The following is an 18680-nucleotide window of genomic DNA, read 5'->3' on the forward strand; positions in this document are numbered from 1 at the left end:
CTTGGGAGGCAGAGGCAGGCGGATTTCTGAGTTCGAGGCCAGCCTGATCTACAAAGTGAGTTCCAGGACAGCCAGGGCTATACAGAGAAACCCTGTCTCAAAAAACCAAAAAAAAAAAAAAAAAAAAAAAGAGACAGAAGCTGGAAGTGCCTTTAATTCTAGCACCTGGGAGAGGAGAAGGGAAGAGGGCACAGATAAGGGTGCTTGCTGCCAAACATGAGTCCCTGAGTTCAATCTCTGGGCTGGCCATGATTGTGAGTACTGACTTCTGCAAGAGTTCCCTTCTCCATGTGCATGCCATGGCATGTGAGTTCCCACAGACAGACAGACATAGAAGTAAAAACTTAAAAACTACAACAACAAATGAATTCAGTATAGTCTCATTAGCTCTCCATCAGATTGAGAAAGAAGGAATGACTTCTTGGGTGAGTGTGTGTGTGTGTGTGTGTGGGGGGGGGGGGATGATCACAGCATTACACCGAAGTTCATGGAATTTCAGAGTTGGGAGAATTTGGAAGCCAGTTTAGTTCACGTGACACAACAAAGTCAGGACTTCTGTTACCAGCATGGTGGGATATTACCCAGATTTCATTAGAAAATGCAAAGGGTGGGAATGTCTTTCCTACCAGGTCTCAGTTCTGTCAGTCACTTTATTCCCTTCAGTTTCCTTAGGTATTAATTAAATATTTTTTCAAAGACTCTTGTTGAGTATTGTTGGACAAATGAAAGGAGACAGGTATAGAGATTGATTAGTCCAGTCATAGAGGAGTATAATGTTGGTTCTACTTAGTTTTTTATACAGCACAGCTATTTAATTTCCAGATTGTCATCAACTTAGAAGGTCTCCCTCTGTATAGGTTTAGCAACATCTTTAGGTTGATCCTTAGTGATAAGAAACATGCTTTTTTCCCCTTTCCCTTGATATCTTCACAGATATCCTATTACAGTTGAAGGAATTGGAGATACGGGAGGAAAATTTTGTTCTATTGTTGAGCTGGAAAGCTGGTATGAGTCAAATGTGAATCTCAAGAACTATTTAGATTGAATGATTGGGTCAAAGATGACTTTCAATCCACAATGTGAAGCTCTGTCCGATGATGGAATGGCTATTTGTGAAAGACAGTGTTCTTTTACATTGGCGATTTCTTCCGTCCTGGAAGGGAGTGTGTGTATGTGTCCTCCCTGCAAAACATCTGAATGAATCTGAACGGTGCTATTCCTGCCACATAATAGGCAATTTGAAAGATCATCTATCGCTATGAGTGACTGGTTACACGGGGATACTATACAAACAGCCAAGCAGCTTTCCTTGAGTACTCAGCCTCTTTTGGAGTGGTGGGGATTAATTTCGGTTTGTCTCTTCAGATGGCCGCGAGATGGCGATGGGGGAGCTCGTTTGTCGCTTGCGGGACGCTCCTGGGCCACCCACGGGGCAGAGAGACTACAACTCCCGGGGTGCTCGGAGAAGGGAGGCGGGGTCTTCTGGTAGGAACGCGAGGGCGGGTCTTCCGGGTGTGTGTTTCCGGCGTCGGCGGCCGCGGCCGGGGACGGTGTGAGAGCGGTAAGATGGCGGCCGCAGCGGTGGTGGAGTTCCAGAGAGCCCAGTCTCTACTCAGCACCGACCGGGAGGCCTCCATCGACATCCTCCACTCCATCGGTAAAGGGCCTGGCGCCGTCCCCGCGGCTCCGCCGTCCCGGCGCGGCCTGTGTGGGTCGGAGGCGGCGGAGAGGGGCCGGGCTAGCCGGCTATGGTGCTGCTGACTCACTGTGTGTGAGGGGGGCCGGGCTGGGGGCGCAGGCCGCTCGGGGACCCCAGGAGCCCCATGGCTTCCAATCGGGCGGGAAGCCCCTAGGCAGCCGGCCCGTCCACCTGCTGCCTGCTGACTCACGGTGGGCGCAGCGCAGCGCAGCGTGGCGAGCGGGCCGGGCCAGGTTCGCTACCCCTCAAGGGTCCCCGATTGTGGCCCGCGCGAGCTGGCCGGGGGCTGAGAGTGGCGGCCCGGGACAGACGGGTCGGAGAGTGTGTTGTTGAGAGGTCCGGGCGACTGCCGCGCAGGACTGACATTTCCCGCCGTTGTTATCAGCACAGGTTGCTCCGGGTGGGAGCGCGAGCGCTTCTCTTGGAGTTTTCTTCCGGGACGCTGGGAGCTGTCGCTTACAGCCAGCCCTCAGCCGCAGCCGCCGGCAGCAGAGGGCCACTTTCTGGGTGTGGGAAGTTGAGGGGTGCCACACGCTTAAGATTGGTATTTGACCGGTGTAGCTTGTGAGCTGAAGTGTCGTCCGAGTGGGACCGCCGGGACAGAGGAGGTGACTCATTTTTCCCAGTAGGGGTTGAAGTTTAGTTCTGAGTTCTGAGAGGCTGTCGTTCAGGGAACTTTTTGGGACCGGCGGGCCGCACATTGCTGGAGAAAAAGAAAAATTTTAATACCATAGCGTGATTGTCTTAAACCGTAGGGCAACAGGAAAGTTGAAGTAGGAACCTCCAGCCGGTCGCTTTCTACTGGGATTCAGGTGTAAATAGAAATAAGTGGTTGATGGCAGAGAAGGCCTTTTAATATTCATTCCTTAAGGGTTCAGTTAGAGAATGAGCTTCCTCCTGTGGTAATGTGAGGTTTTTTTTTTTTTTTTTTTTTTTGGTTTTTTGAGACAGATTTTCTCCATGTAGCCCTGGCTGTCCTGAAACTTACTTTGTAGACCAGGCTGGCCTTGAACTCAGAAATCCGCCTGTCTCTGCCTCCCAAGTGCTGGCGTTAAAGGCGTGTGCCACTATGCCCGCCCGGCGTGAGCTTTCAAATGTAGCCTGGGAGATTCGGATTGGATCAACAAGTTGTTGGTGAATGCAGGTATATGAGGGACTGCCAGGATGTTGATGCTTATGTTGACTTAACTGAGTTGCTGAGTCTTGAATTTCTGTACACAAGACTTGTACCAAGAAAGGACACTGTCAACAGCTTGAAGTTCTTGACTCTGGGAATACTAGAAAGGAGAGGAGACGAGAGAGCACAGTGCATTGTGAAGGAATCATGAAGAGTTTCATTTCGAAGTTCTGATAGTGTCCGTTTTAGAGCAGAGTACCATAGCCATCGGATGTTTTTACAAAGACATTTTTCTGTGATCACACTTTAATATTTAGATCACACTTTAATATTTAATAATCTGCGGAGCATAAAAGTTTTTTGTGCATAGTGCCTGATTTGTTTGCCTTTCAGAAAGTAGAAATTACTAATAAACATTGCCATTAGAGTATTTCACCTTTATCAGACCCTTTATGAACCTTAACCTATTTTCCAAATGAAACTACCAAACAAATAAGGGAAAAAAAAACAACCCTCTAAAGAAAAGTAAAATACAGATACTATAAAAAGAAAAACAAAACAAAAAAAAGGAGTGGTTGCTCATTATACTAAGAGTCCCCTGCCAGCTCCCCTGTTAGAGTAAGCTTGAGTCATGGTGGGTGACAGCATTACTTTTTCCGGACTCCATCATGAGTATCAAAATCTTGGATTTTGTCAAGTCATGATGCTTTTTTAGAGCATTGTTAACTAGTCATGGTCACCAAAATAAGCACAGCAAACTTGGGAAAGGCTGTTACAGGGTCAAGCAGTTGAATAATTATTAACAGTTGAAAGTGGGACAGATTAAAAAGTTACTTTAACAGGACCTGAATCCATCATGAGGCAGCCGTCTGTCCTAAGTGAGTAACTCTTCGTATCACACTGAAGCTTTGATAGGAATTTCTCTAGGAGGGAGTTATAGAATTGTTTTTTATTTTATTTTATTTTTTTGGTTTTTCTTTTTTTTTTTTTTAAGATTTATTTATTTATTATATGTAAGTACACTGTAGCTGTCTTCAGACACTCCAGAAGAGGGCGTCAGATCTTGTTACAGATGGTTGTGAGCCACCATGTGGTTGCTGGGATTTGAACTCTGGACCTTCAGAAGAGCAGTCGGGTGCTCTTACACACTGAGCCATCTCACCAGCCCTTTTTTGGTTTTTCGAGACAGGGTTTCTCCATGTAGCCCTGGCTGTCCTGGAACTCACTTTGTAGACCAGGCTGGCCTCGAACTCAGAAATCCGCCTGCCTCTGCCTCCCGAGTGCTGGGATTAAAGTCGTGCGCCACCACGCCCGGCTTAGAATTGTTTATTCTTGATATGTCCTTCAGCCAAAACTTTCTATAGACCTAAAGTTTGTTGAAAGACTTGCTTTACAGTTATCAATAACTTTATAATTTGATTTTAGTTTGTGATACGAAAATACATAGGCATGTTAAGGCCTACTTAAAGTGAAAAATCTATTCTTTTTAACTATTAATATGAGGCATATTCTTTAGATAGTTGGTCATTCTACTCTAAAGGTTTTTTTTTTTTTAAGTCCTTATTTGCTGGTTTCATTTGGAAATAGGCTAGAGTTCATAATGGTCTTATAAGGGTGACTTTTCCCTTGCTTCATTTTTTTTTAATTTTTAATTTTTTATTTTTTTTCCATTTTTTATTAGGTATTTAGCTCATTTACATTTCCAATGCTATACCAAAAGTCCCCCATACCCACCCACCCCCGCTTCATTTTTTTAATCATAATTTTAAGAGTTCATTTTCTTTTCTTAGTGAAACGTGACATTCAAGAAAATGATGAGGAGGCAGTCCAGGTCAAAGAGCAGAGCATCCTTGAACTGGGTTCTCTCCTGGCGAAGACTGGACAAGCTGCTGGTAAGTCTTACAAATGAGTTATACCTATAATGCTGTGTCTGCAACACCAGATGGAGTGTCTCTCAGAACACAAGACTATATTTAACACCCAGTTCATTTGTGTGGAATTCAGCTTTATTTTCCTGACAACTTGTTGATCTTCAACTTTGAAGCAGAAAAGTGTAGAATTTTATTTTATAGGTGAGGGAAAGTCCTGTTTTTGTTGAGATATGGTGATTTGTGATTTGTTCCTTGTTTTTGAGTTCTTACTGTATTTCCTTACATGTCTACAGCAGCAGTCTTCAGCAACTTCATTGACTTGCTTTGGTATATTTAAAGAGAGTGAGCGACTTTAGGCCCTTCACTTGAAAAATGGTTGCAGATTTTTTATCCCAAGTGACTCACATTTTTTCTGATGTAGAATGAATAAGACATTAAATAATAGTGCCTTCCTAAGGCTACTTCTTTGGTACCTGGGAGTTTTGCATATTGTTGTACCTACATCCAAGTGATAATTGACATTGACTGGTTGGGTTTGAGACATAGATGGATGATTACCAATAAAGTAATAATATCATAAGCTTGTTTAAACTTAAAGTGGGTAATTTGTGTGACTTTAAAGTGACCTGAGAGGGGCAGGAGAGATGGCTCAAGGATTAAGAGCACTTGTTGCTCTTGTAGAGGATCCAGGGTTTGGTTCCCAGCACCCACATGGTGGCTGACAACTATCGGTAACTAGACTCAGGGGATCTGATGTCCTTTTCTGGCCTCCCAAGAGTATCAGGCATGCACACGGCACACCGGTATGCATTCATGCACAGAGCATAAACAAATGTTAAAGGAAGTTGAAGTGAAGTTAGAATCTATTTGATTAGAATGAAGTGAGTTCTGGTAAGTTCCCTCATGAGTCTCTTTCTTTTAGTTTATGTAGTAAGCCAAGAGATTGGTGGAGATAGTAAAACAAAAGTTCTTAAACCTAGCTGGAGAGGTGGCTCAGTGGTTAAGAGTACTGACTGCTTTTCCAGAGATCTTGAGTTCAGTTCTCAGCAACCACATGGTGGCTCACAACCATCTGTAATGGGATCTGATGCCCTGTTCTGGTGTGTCTGAAGACATTGACAGTGTACTCACATACATAAAAGAAATAAATCAATCTTTAAAGAAAAAATCTTAAGCCGGGTAGTGGTGGTGCACGCACGCCTTTAATCCCAGCACTTGGGAGGCAGAGGCAGGCGGATTTCTGAGTTCCAGGACAGCCAGGGCTACACAGAGAAACCCTGTCTCGAAAAACCAATAAATAAATAAATAAATAAATAAATAAATAAATAAATAAAATAATAAAATAAAATAAAATCTTAGACTTGTAAACTAAGATCTTTTGTACCTAATAATCATTTATCTCCTTAATTGCTGCCTCAATTAGTAGGAAGTTAAGTAAAGATGTGGGTGGTACATACCTGTTATTCAGCATTTGGGAGGCAGAGGCAGACTGATCTTTGTAAGTTTGAGACCAGCCTGGTCAATGTAGTGAATTCTAGGATAGTCAGGGTTATATAGTGAGAACCTGTCTCAAGAAAACAACAAAAACAACATTGTGCCTAATGTGTACAGTGAGTGTTTCAGTACTGTTTCTCAGTGAGGTATTGAAATCTCACTTCATGCCTTTCTCCTTCATTTTGGCCTCTCTAATATGTGATTAGTTAGGGAGTATACTGCTTTACTCATTGGATATTTTTTCCTTTTGAGATAGTGTCTGTGTAGCTCTTGATGTCCTGAAACTTACTATGTGGTACAGAGATCTGCAGAGATTTGTCTGTTTGCCTCCCATAAAGGTGTGTGGTACCACACCTGGCCACTTGCTGGGATTTAATAGGTACAATATAATAGTTTGCAAAAAACTCTTACAGCCTAAGACAGCTTGATTCTTACAGGTCGGTGGTATTCACAGAATAGGAAGACTTGGAGCCTGTTGTATTTCCCTATCTATGCAATAATTATTTGATAGATCTGCTGACTTTTAGCTTTGAAAAACATGTCTATTCCCTTAATCTTCAATTTTGTGTTGTTGTGCATTTCATAGTTATCTAGCACTGTGCTAAGTACCCTGCCTAAAAAGTTCACTATAGGCCGGACAGTGGTGGCGCACGCCTTTAATCCCAGCACTCGGGAGGCAGAGGCAGGTGGATTTCTGAGTTCGAGGCCAGCCTGGTCTACAGAGTGAGTTCCAGGACAGCCAGGCTATACAGAGAAACCCTGTCTCAAAAAACCAAAAAAAAAAAAAAGTTCATTATAGGATCACTGGTGGACATATTACTTGGAGGTTAACGAATGGGATAAGGTATGATGTATAGTAATGATTGAAAGTAGTTCTGAGTATTAGAAGACAAGATGCCTGAGCTCATGATCTGTGGAAATCTTCTCCCAAGACTTGAAAAAAGAATCTGCTGAGTTTGTTAGATTCTAAGAAGGAGATTCTGATCATTAATTGTAGACAATTCCAATGAAATTAGGAATATGGTTTTCAGAAATTAAAGAAATATACAAACATGGAAAGAAATAGTATATCTAAGAATGAACACTCAATACTAATAGACTAAAATAGGATAGGAGATTTAAAATAAGATCAGATCATTTGCTCCTCTGTTAAGGTGAGAGTAATAGTAGTTAGAAAATAATAGCAGATGCTAGAGACAAAGGCAGAGTACTTAATGTTTTACTTCTGCCTTTTCTAGGAAGGAAAATGATTTTCAAACAGAAAAGATAGAAATAACATCAGAAAGAGAATTAAAGACAAGGTAGGTGAGAGAAGAAAGAGAACACGGTCCTTCTAATTGTTTTCCTCTTGGCTCTGACAGTCTTGTTAGTTGGCATCAAAGGAGTACTAGCAGATGTGAGTGCAGAGCCACTTTATCAGGGAGATCATGGAGGGTAAGGTATATGAACACTGAGCTGGCCAATGTTATTCCACCTTTTAGAAAGGTAATAAGAGAAAGATCAAGCAAGAAACTACAAATTAGCCTGGGCGGTGGTGGCTCATGCCTTTAATTCTAGCACTCAGTACGCAGAGGCAGGAACTCTATGAGTACCAGGACAGCCTCTACAGAGTAAGTTCCAGTGCAGCCAGGGCTACATAGAGAAACCCTGTCTCAAAGCACAAACCAAACCAAACCAACCAACCAAACAAACAAACAAAACCCTACAAACTGAAATCATTAATGACTTGGGATAGGTGATTAACTAGGAGATTTTAATTAAAACTGTGTTATTGTGAACAGAGTATTTCAATCTCATCTTCAAAACAAGTAAATTTGTAGGGGACATGCCATTTGCCTTTGCAAACAAAGTTTAATTGAACATGGTCACATCAGTTTCTGTGTTAATGACTGTACTGCAGTGGAGTCATTCGAAAGTTGCTACCATCTAAGACCATGTAACCTTGCAAAGCCAAAAATATTTACTATCTGGCTTTTCACAGAAGTTTGCCAACTTTAGAGTAGAAGAATGAGATAGAATATACATTTGCTGTGAGTAGGATATTTTATCATTTGCTAGAATATTAAACAGTTGATGCAGGTTACAAATTTACAGTAGGCTGATTATCAAAATATATATTTTAATAATTGTTTCCATGCTTGAGAAATCATATTGATTTGCCCCTGATTTATTTTTTTATTTTATTTATTTTTTTGATCAATATCTGGTCCCTGTGGTTAAAGCCATAGCAGAAGGTTTTTGTGGTTGTTTAATCAAATACAGAGTAGGTTTAGGAGTCACAGTTACTGCCAAACCTAGGAAGATTGGTTCAGTTATGAAAGTAAGGGAAAAAAATGTGTGTGTGTGTGTGTGTGTGTGTGTGTGTGTGTGTGTTCTTTCTTTCTGGAGATACTTTTTTGTTTTTTGTTTTTGTGTTTTTTTTTTTTTTTTCGAGACAGGGTTTCTCTGTGTAGCCTTGGCTGTCCTGGAACTCACTCTGTAGACCAGACCTCGAACTCAGAAATCTGCCTGCCTCTGCCTCCCGAGTGCTGGGATTAAAGGCATGAGCCATCACTGCCCGGCTGCCTCCAACTCTTATCTGCTGGGATTATAGGAGTATATCTCTATAACCTAGCAGCAAGATGGCATTACTGGCTCACACTGAGTCCATTAAGGTATTTTTTGCATAGAGTATTACAAAGGTACATAATTCTACATCTTTTTCTCTTTTAAAAAGTATCTCAAAGCCTGGCGTGGTGGCCTTTAATCAGATTTGTTTAAAAAAATTATTTGATCAAGATTGGAATAGGGGGCTGGAGAGATGGCTCAGTGATTAAGAGCACTGACTGCTCTTCTGAAGGTCCTGAGTTCAAGTCCTAGCAACCACATATGGAAGGTTCCTTAGCCGAGCCTCTAAAAGCTATATAGAATTTATAGAGGTTAGGAAGATACTGGGCTTCTGGCATGAAGGCACCTTGAAACAGGCGTATAGTGAATATATGAGCATAAATGAGAATGCAAAATGGGAGGAGTCTTAGACATTGGGAATCCAGTCGGTCCTGGGGAGTGAAAGGATGGACTTGCCATTCTCTCCTTCAGCGCCTCACATAGTTCTGTGCATCCTCTGATTTCAGCACATTGAGGATTTCAAGGACACGCAATTTCTGTTTCCAGGAGGGCAAAGTTTGCTTGCCCTGAATTAGAGTTCTCAGGAGGATGAGTCTACAATTAGAGAATATTAAAGAGACACTGGCACTAAGATTGCTTCAACCTACATTCCCAAAATACTTCTTGTTTAGTTAAAACATTGTCTGGGGTTGGAGAGATGGCTCAGTAAAGAACACTTGTTATTGTCTGAGAAGACCCAAGTTTGATTTCTGTCACTCTTAGTGTGTTGCTTACAACCACCTGTAGCTCTAGCTCTAAGGGCATCTTGAGTTCTTTGATCTTTGACCTGTAAGGACATTTTGCTCTTATTTGTAGGTGCACACATGTAATTAAAAACAATAAAAATAAATCCTAAAAATATTGTTGCTGAGTGGTAGTGGCACATATCTTTTTTTTTTTTTTTTTGGTTTTCGAGACAGGGTTTCTCTTTATAGCCCTGGCTGTCCTGGAACTCACTTTGTAGACCAGGCTGGCCTCGAACTCAGAAATCCACCTGCCTCTGCCCTCCAAGTGCTGGGATTAAAGGCGTGCACCACCACCACCACCCAGCAATATCTTTAATCCCAGTATTTAGGAAGCAGAGACAGGTGAATCTTTGAGTTTGAAGCCAGCCTGGTCTACAGAGTGAGTTCCAGGATAGCCAGGACTACATAGTGAAATCCTGTCTCAAAAACAAAACAAAGCATTGTCTAATTTTTCTTGTTCAACTAGCACCTCTGTATTGCAACTGAAGTCACTCCCTTAAAGTGTATAATGAAACTTATTAAGGCCAAGTCATCTGGTCTCACTGTGCCAGAGAAGTGTTACTGCTGAAAGACTGCACAGGGACACTTCAGAGGCCTGAGCTTGCAGCCTCTGTCTCAGGGACAGTGCTAAGGCATGGATTTGGAGAGTGACTTGATATTTGCTGGTTGTGATTTTGTCCATGCCGGGCAGGTGCACAGCAGAGTTCATGTTTTATAAAACCATTCTTGATAACAGAAGTACTTGGCTTCGTTTCTTTCATTAAAATGCATAAGTGATGCATAGATGGGCATTTCCCTGGAGGTTTTCATAGTGATCCAGTGAATAAGCAGGAGTGGAGCACAACTTTGGTAGCTGTTAACATTGTTGGTGTTCTATTACCTGCTGTGAGTTAAAAAAGATTAAGATAGCATCTCACACTGTAGACTTAGAACTCATGGAATTGGCCTGAGTCACAGTAATTCTGCTTCCTGCTTAAGTGCTAGGATTACAGGTGTGACCTACCACACCTGGCTTTGCTGGGAATTGTTAAAATTTCTAGTGTGTTCCATTAGACTGAAACCAGGTATGATTTTTATTATAGTGGCTCAATTTTCTTAAACAGAGTTTAATGGAATTTTTTTTTCTTTTTCTTTTTTTTCTTTCTTTCTTATTTTTTTTTTTTCGAGACAGGGTTTCTCTGTGTATCCCTAGCTGTCCTGGAACTCACTCTGTAGACCAGGCTGGCCTGGAACTCAGAAATCCGCCTGTCTCTGCCTCCCGAGTGCTGGGATTAAACGCGTGTGGTTTTTTAAAGGTATTTTTTAAAACTCCACTGCCCGACAATGATGGAGTTTTAAAAAACATCTATTAATGTATTTATTTGTATGTATTTGTATGTATGCATTGTATGTAAATGCATGCCATATGCTTGTGTGGAGCTTAAAACACAGTTGGCAGGAATTTGGTCCTGGGGTGTAAGGTGGGCCATCAGACATAGCAGCAAGCACATTCAGCTCCCCGAGACCCGGCTCTTTAAATAAAGGTTTTGTTTCTAATATTAAAATGTACATTTTATTTTCTGAATTGCCATCCACACAGAGCTTGGAGGACTCCTGAAGTATGTACGGCCTTTCTTGAATTCCATCAGTAAAGCTAAAGCAGCTCGTCTGGTCCGGTCTCTTCTTGATCTGTTTCTAGATATGGAAGCAGCCACAGGGCAGGAGGTAAGTTATATTAATGGCAGGAAACAGATGGTGTAGAAAGAAGTGTGTTTCAGTGAAAGATGCCTACTTACTTCACTGTGGTAGTGTGTGGAAGGATGCTGGGAGGATGCTCAGGACTTATCATGTCAGTTTCTCTTTGTTACAGGGCATTTGATACTTTGAGTCTGTTCCATGCTTTGCTTTGTAAGTGGAGATTGTCAGTGGTCCCTGGAATCCTCATTACATCAGGGTCACAAACTGATTCTTGTCTTTGAGGTATTGTATTGCCACACCTTTGTAATGTTTTCTGTGTCTGTGGTACCTTTCATCTTGTGTCACAAAGTTTCTTATGAGCACTAGTTAAGCCTGTGGCATCCTTTCTTGTCATGTTTTGTATGGCTTACGTACCTTTATTAAGGGGTGAGCATCCATCTGTTGTGTTTCATGTGTTGGGAAGTGACTGATAGTTTTATACATGTTGCAAGTTTAAATTGGACTTTGAGCTGTTCAAAGAGTTCTTCTCTGGAACCAGTATTTACTAAGTGCCTATAGTAGTACCCTAGCCAGTAGGGATACAATCGAAAAGAACACAGTAATACTCCCATGAGGAATACATTTTAAGAGGGTAGGCAGATAATATATAAGATGTATGTTAATGCATAAAGTTGGAATTGCCGGTTGCTTATATGTGTGATTATCTACTATATCTTAGGTAAACTTGCCGGTAAAACAAAATTCTACAGTAGTATATTGGACTAAGTGAGGGATATCAGAAATCCAGGACACGTGATTCCTACTTTGGAATTATATTTTGTTAAGGCTGTTTTCTTGCTTTGATGCTTTTATTATTTTTTTAGATTTATTTATTTATTTTATGTGTATTAGTGTTTTGCTTTCATGTATGTATATGTATTACATATGTGTCTGGTGCCTATTGAGGGCATTAGATGCCTTGGAACTAGTCTTATGGATGAAAGTAAACCATTGTGTTAGTGCTGGGAACTGAGCTCAGGTCCTCTGCAAGAACAGTGGTGCTCATAACCGCTGACTCATGGCTCCAGCCCTACGCTGATGATTCTTTGAAGCCAAGCTGTCAGCTTTATTTGCAGTCTTCAGATTCCTTGTTTCTGGTATATGATTATAGCTCAGAAATAGAAAATATTTAGATAAATGCTTTTGTATCAAAGTATAGTTATTTGGTGAATTAAGGAAAATATACTTTTTAGAAATATTGATTTTTCATCAAGTCCTAACTTGTTTTCTAGATTGTACTTTGTATTCATGAATCCATCTTTGGTCTGAAGTAGAAGTCCTTAAGACAGGCTGACCAATGAATATTGGCTTCTAAATAATAACTTAGAATTTTTAGGTTATAAATCATTTTTTCTTCAGGTTTTTGTTTTTTTGTTTTTGTTTAGTTTTGTTTTTTTGAGACAGCCTCACTCTGTATCCTTGGCTAACCTGGAACTCACTATGCTGACCACCAGATTGGCCTGATATTCAGAGAGATCCACCTGACTCTGCTTCTGGAGTGCTAGGATTAAAAACATACACCACCGGGCCTTTAGCCCTCAGTCCTTTCGGAAGTATCCTCAGCTTATAACTTGCTGCTCTTCTTTATTTGATCAGTGGGACTTACTGGCCTTTGTTACATGGCTCCATGTCTGGGCTCTCTACTGTTTCTGTACATTGCAGTTGTTCATTTTCACTAATTAATGACCTTCTTTCCTTTTTCCTAGAGTAAAAGGAAGTGCCCAGGCATGTTGTAGAAAAATTAAATAATTAATTTGTCCTTTTTTAGAGATGTCTCACTGTGCAGTGCTGACTGGTCTGGAATTTGTTAGGTTATACCAGCCTCGCTTCAAACCAGTAGATCCCCTCCTGCATCTGCTTTCCAAGTGCTAGGATTACAAGCGTACCCCCATGCCGGGCTCATTTGTCCTTATGAGTCAGGCTCTTATAGCTCAGGCTGGTGTGGAACTTGAAATCCTCTTGTAGCCCTCTAGGTGCTGTAATTACAGGCGTGTACTACCATACCTGGCTACATTTTGTCATGTTCATATGTGTATATAACTTCAGTGTATAGTAAAGACTTTTTTGACAATTAACAATTTAACTTTTATCAAAAAAATTCTTTCTATTCCATTGATTGGATTTTTTTGATAATTTTTGTGAGTTATAAGTTATTTGCTATAAAAAAAATTCCACTTTGTGTGTGTGTGTCCATGTTCTGTGATGCATATGTAGGGGTCAGAGCCTTCAATGGCTCACCACTGTCAGTTTTAGGTAACTCATGGCTTTCTGGAATACAATATACTACATACAGCACCTTGATCTCCTTCTTCTGAATACTGTTTTGGGCTTGGTTTGCTGAGAACCCATTCTCTCCTCATGTTGTGTTTTCCTTCTCTCTCTTTTTTTAAAGATTTATTTATTTATTATATCTAAGTACACTGTAGCTATCTTCAGACACACCAGAAGAGGCTGTCAGATCTCATTACAGATGGTTGTGAGCCACCATGTGGTTGCTGGGATTTGAACTCAGGACCTTTGGAAGAGCAGTCACTGCTCTTAACCCCTGAGCCATCTCTCCAACCCCTGTGTTTTCCTTCTCTAATCCCATCTCACTCAGGCTTACTCTCCTGGACATTTTTTTCTTGCTAATGTTGATTTGATCTTAACTTCTTCAGTGACCCACATTGTATTTTATACATGTTATAGTTCTGATTTTTTTTACCTTATATAGCAATTATGACTTATCATCTTTAATATATTTTCATTGGGAATTACTCTATACCTTGAGGTAACTCAAAGCTTTCCTCATTCCCAGTACACATCAAAAAAAAAATTTTTTTTTTGTTTTTCGAGACAGGGTTTCTCTGTATAGCCCTGGCTGTCCTGGAACTCACTTTGTAGACCAGGCTGGCCTCGAACTCAGAAATCTGTCTGCCTCTGCCTCCCCAGTGCTGGGTCTAAAGGCGTGCACGCCACCATGCCTGGCTTCATTTTTTTTTTAAACATTTATGTGCATAAGTGTCTTGTCTACATGTATATATGTGCACCATGTGTGTCCAGTACATGAAAAGGTCGGATGAGAATGTTCGATCCTGTGAAGCTGGAGCTGCCATATAGGTGCTGGGAACCAAACTCAGGTCTCCTGTGAGAGCTACCAGTTTGTTTATTTATTTATTTGTTTGTTTGTTTGTATGTATGTATGTGAGTACACTGTTCCTGTTCAGATAGATGGTTGTGAGCCTTCATGTGGCTGTTGGAAATTGAATTAAGGAGCCCCACTCACTCAGTCCCTGCTTGCTCTGGCCCAAAGATTATATTTATTATTATATATAAGTTTTCAGATGTACCAGAAGAGGGTGCCGGATCTCATTATAGGTGGTTGTGAGCCACCATGTGGTTGCTGGGATTTGAACTCAGAACAAGAGCAGTCAGTGCCCTTACCCACTGAGCTATCTCGCCAGCCTGCCAGTTATCTTTAACAGCAGAGCTGTCTTTCTGGCCCCTAGAGTAGTTTGTCTTAAAAGAACTACATAATTAGTACTTGAAGCAGAAGGAATATATCAGGCCTTGGGTGTTCAGAAAATACTTTCTTGATTTAAGATCTGAGGCTTTTTTTTTAACTTAATGATTTTATATGTATGGATGTTTTATGTACATGTATGTCTGTGCACTAGGTAGTGTCCTCAGAGGTCAGAAGAGGTTGTTAAATCCTTGGGGACTGGAGTTAGACAGTTGTGAGCCCCTATGAAGGTGCTGAATATTGAACCTGGGTCCTCTAGAAGAGCAGCCAGTGCTCTTAACCAATTAGCCATCTCTCCAGCCCCTGGGTATGAGTTTATTTAATGGCTATATGAACATATCTCACTTTTCCTTGTCTAGGTGACTCAGAAGTTTTTGTTGTGGGGAAATTGATACAGGTTTTATTCTTGGTTCTTTAAATTTTTCTGGTAATGTGAAAACAGAGAAGAAAGCCATAGATAGTTCACTGTTGTTGGGCTTGAGGAAGACTAAGAACATCATTAAGAGAGCTAGACTTGTTTGTCTTAAAGAGCTTTTTATCAATAAAATGAGAGGGAGGGGTTGACAAAATGGCTTAGCTGGTAAAGATGCCTGCTGCCAAACCTGATGAGCTTATATCCATCCTTGGAATCCACATGGTAGAAGGAAACACTAAGTCACTCAGACAAAATAACTACGTAGCAAGCTCCATGACCTTTAAGTTTTTTTCCTCTGTAACCTGCACTGATATGTAATAATAATTTCATAATATACTCAGTAACTGAAAATAGATTCAAATTCATTTATAAGGCACAGAAACTTTCTTGTTCTAGGAGAGTGTCTGTAGTGACCTTAACTGGTCTTGGTTAAGGCAGAAAGAACTCTGGGGGCAGGGAAAGCTGATACGTGACTTTGTGAAAATTGTTTAACATCTGGATTATCAGGGAAATAAAGGTGGGTGAGATGCTAGAGTAGATTTGACTATCTCTTGCTTAGGACTATTGGAGTTTTAAAATTTTATGTGAATTGATGTTTTTGCCTGCATGCATGTTTGTTTGTATGAGGGTATTAGATCCCCTGGAACTGGAGTCTCATGTGGGTCCTGGGAATTGAACTTGATCCTTTGAAGAGCAGCCAGTGCTCTTAACTGCTGAGCCCATCTCTTCAACCCCTTGGAGTATTTATTGAAGTCTTACATAGTATAGAGGACTATACCAATTTCTCAGCATTTATTTTGTATTATTTGGTAAAGCACTCCAGGTAAAACTTATGGACATTTTCTTAGTCTAACAAGTCATATATGACTTAAGACTTGTATTTTCCTTGTTAAAAATATTCAAAACAGCCAGGCGGTGGTGGCGCATGCACGCCTTTAATTCCAGTACTCAGGAGCAGAAGCAGGTGGATCTCCCTGAGTTGGAGGCCAGCCTGGTCTACAGAGCTAGTTCTAGAACAGCCAAGGCTACACAAAGAAACCCTGTCTCGAAAACACAGAAAAACAAAATTCAGAATATTTTCAGTTCATCCATATCATGACTATATCTTGAATTTGGCTTTTCTTAACATACTGCAAAACTTAACATACTGTAAGGTTGTTTTAGTTTAGTTTTTGTTCTGTGGAGGTCAGTTGTGTTTAGCATTGGATTAGGTAGCCACCAAGGGGCTTCAGTGAGGAGTTAGAACTCATTAGCCTAGTCCTAGTGAATTGTCTCAGTGTTTTGTTTACTTCATGAGCTTGTCAGTCTCATCATGCTAGATTATTCTCTTCAGTTTTCCTCTCACACCATCTTTCAGAAGAACTTTGAATTTACTTAAGAACCCATTGTATTAGCAGTTCTCCAGACAGTTCTGTTTCTCATTTTACTGTCTTACTTTCTTATTAACAATCTTTTTTTTTTTTAAAAGATTATTTTATTTATATGAGTACACTGTCAGTGTCTTCAGATATACCAGAAGATAGTATCAGATGGTTGTGAGCCACCATGTGGTTCCTGGGAATCGAACTCAGGACCTCTGGAAGAGCAGTCAGTGCTCTTAACCACTGAGCCATCTCTCCAGCCCCTATTTTCCCCTTTAATCTAAGTTTACTGTATTTGTTTTTCTGTGTGAATGATAACAGTATTTAAGAGAAAGAGCAAGCTAGATGTTTTGAGCCTTCCAGCTGTTAGCAATGAGGCTTTTCTTTTTTTATATTCTAGAAAATTTAATATTATCAAATAATATCAGGATTAATATTTCAAAGACAAGAAAATTTCTATTATTTAAATTGTGAAGAAAAATACTATATATTTAGTTTAGAGAAAGGGTAATTCTTTCTTTCAGAGATTAAATAAGCAGAATTATTGGGTGCAATCTTACATCAATTTTAAATCTTTTATGTGAATATGTGTATGTTTATGCATTTATATGCTCCCTGTGGGGTTGTCCATGGAGTCCAAAGGCATCAGATTCCCTGTGGCCTCAACTGGAGTCAAGTCAACAGAGGAAGACTTGTGCTGGCAACTGAACGTGGGTCTTCTGGAAGACCAGAAGGTGCTGGTAGACTTTGCACCACCTCTCCAGCACTCCTGTTTTTTTTTTTTTAATTAGATATTTTCTTTATTTATATTTCAAATGTTATCCCCTTTCCTAGTTTTCTCTCCGAAAATCCCCTATATCTCCCCCCCACCCCCGGCTTTTTTTTTTTTTTTTTTTTTTTCTCGAGACAGGGTTTCTCTGTTTAGCCCTGGCTGTCCTGGAAATCACTTTGTAGACCAGGCTGGCCTTGAACTCAGAAATCTGCCTGCCTCTGCCTCCAGGCATGCGCCACCATGTAAGGCTTTTTTAATGTGTGGAGTTTGACCTCCTTTTACTAGCATAGTCACAGTGTTTACATTACTGGTCTCAACTCTTCAGGGAGAGAGTTATGCTTTAAAGATACCCACGATGTCATGAAAATAGATATTCCAGGACTATGTGTTGAGAAATTCTGAATATACAGTAGGAAGGTAGAAGAGGAAGCTTTTTCCAAAGCACACTTTTTTTTTTTTTTTTTTGAGACAGGGTTTCTATATATCCCTGGCTCATGGAACTCACTATATAGACCAGTCTGGCTGGCCTAGAACTTATAGGGATTTGCCTGCTACTTTCTCCCAAATGTGGAACTAAAGGTGTGTACCACCATGCTGGGCCAAAGAATATAAATTTAAAAAGCCAAGTTGCTTCTTGATTACAGAGTAAGCATTACATGTTGAAAATCTTGTGGGCCAGCATCCTATGGACTGTGTGAACAACATGGGGTATCTGAAAGAAGGGAGTTAGAGCTTTCCTGCTTCTAATTGTGGTTAGTTGGAAGAAGGTAAGGGCATCATGTTACATGTATGTCTCTCTTGCAGGTCGAGCTATGTTTAGAGTGCATCGAATGGGCCAAATCAGAGAAAAGAACTTTCTTACGCCAAGCATTGGAGGTAGGTGCCTACTTTGACATTGGCTGTATGATCTGTAATGTTAGGTAAGATTTAAGTGTAAGTAGTACCACTCTGTTACCTAAGGGTTATTGATAGATAGTGCTTCCAGTTATGGGAGTGTCCCTGCTGGGAGTACTTTTCTAGTCTCAGTCTCAGTCTCTCTCTCTGTCTCTCTCTTTCTCTCTCTCTCCCTCCTCCCCTCCCTTCCTCCCTCTTCCCTCTCCTCTCTCGCAACATTGTCTTATTCTACAGCTCAGGATGAAAACTTTTTTTGACTCAGTCTACTGAATTCTGGGTTTATAGATATGAGCTATCATGCTTGTACTTGGTGGCTTTCTTTTATATTATTTTGATTTCATCTTGAAGTTTTAAGGTACTTTTAATTTTTTGTATAGAAAATAAACAGCAGTATGGTGTAGGTAACAGTCATGTTGCCATAGTAAGAAATAGTACTGGGGCTGAGTT

The 18680-nt window shown here is 40.7% G+C and overlaps 1 protein-coding gene across 2 annotated transcripts in view; it reads left to right on the forward strand.

The window, feature by feature from the left end:
* Nucleotides 1-1516: 1516 nt before the first annotated feature.
* The window catches only part of Psmd11 (proteasome (prosome, macropain) 26S subunit, non-ATPase, 11), a 44634-nt gene continuing 27470 nt past the window's right edge, over nt 1517-18680 (forward strand). The window contains exons 1-5 of one of the 2 annotated variants that reach the window (XM_011249223.3): nt 1538-1657; nt 4607-4708; nt 11153-11277; nt 11423-11532; nt 18144-18215. In XM_011249223.3, the coding sequence (XP_011247525.1) occupies nt 11449-11532; nt 18144-18215 (156 nt within the window). In that variant the 5' untranslated portion in view covers nt 1538-1657; nt 4607-4708; nt 11153-11277; nt 11423-11448. Of the gene's footprint in view, nt 1658-4606; nt 4709-11152; nt 11278-11422; nt 11533-18143; nt 18216-18680 lie in introns of both variants that reach the window. The other variant, NM_178616.3, reaches the window with a different exon arrangement.

This window comes from Mus musculus, chromosome 11 (assembly GCF_000001635.26).
Source record: "Mus musculus strain C57BL/6J chromosome 11, GRCm38.p6 C57BL/6J".
NCBI lineage: Eukaryota > Metazoa > Chordata > Mammalia > Rodentia > Muridae > Mus > Mus musculus.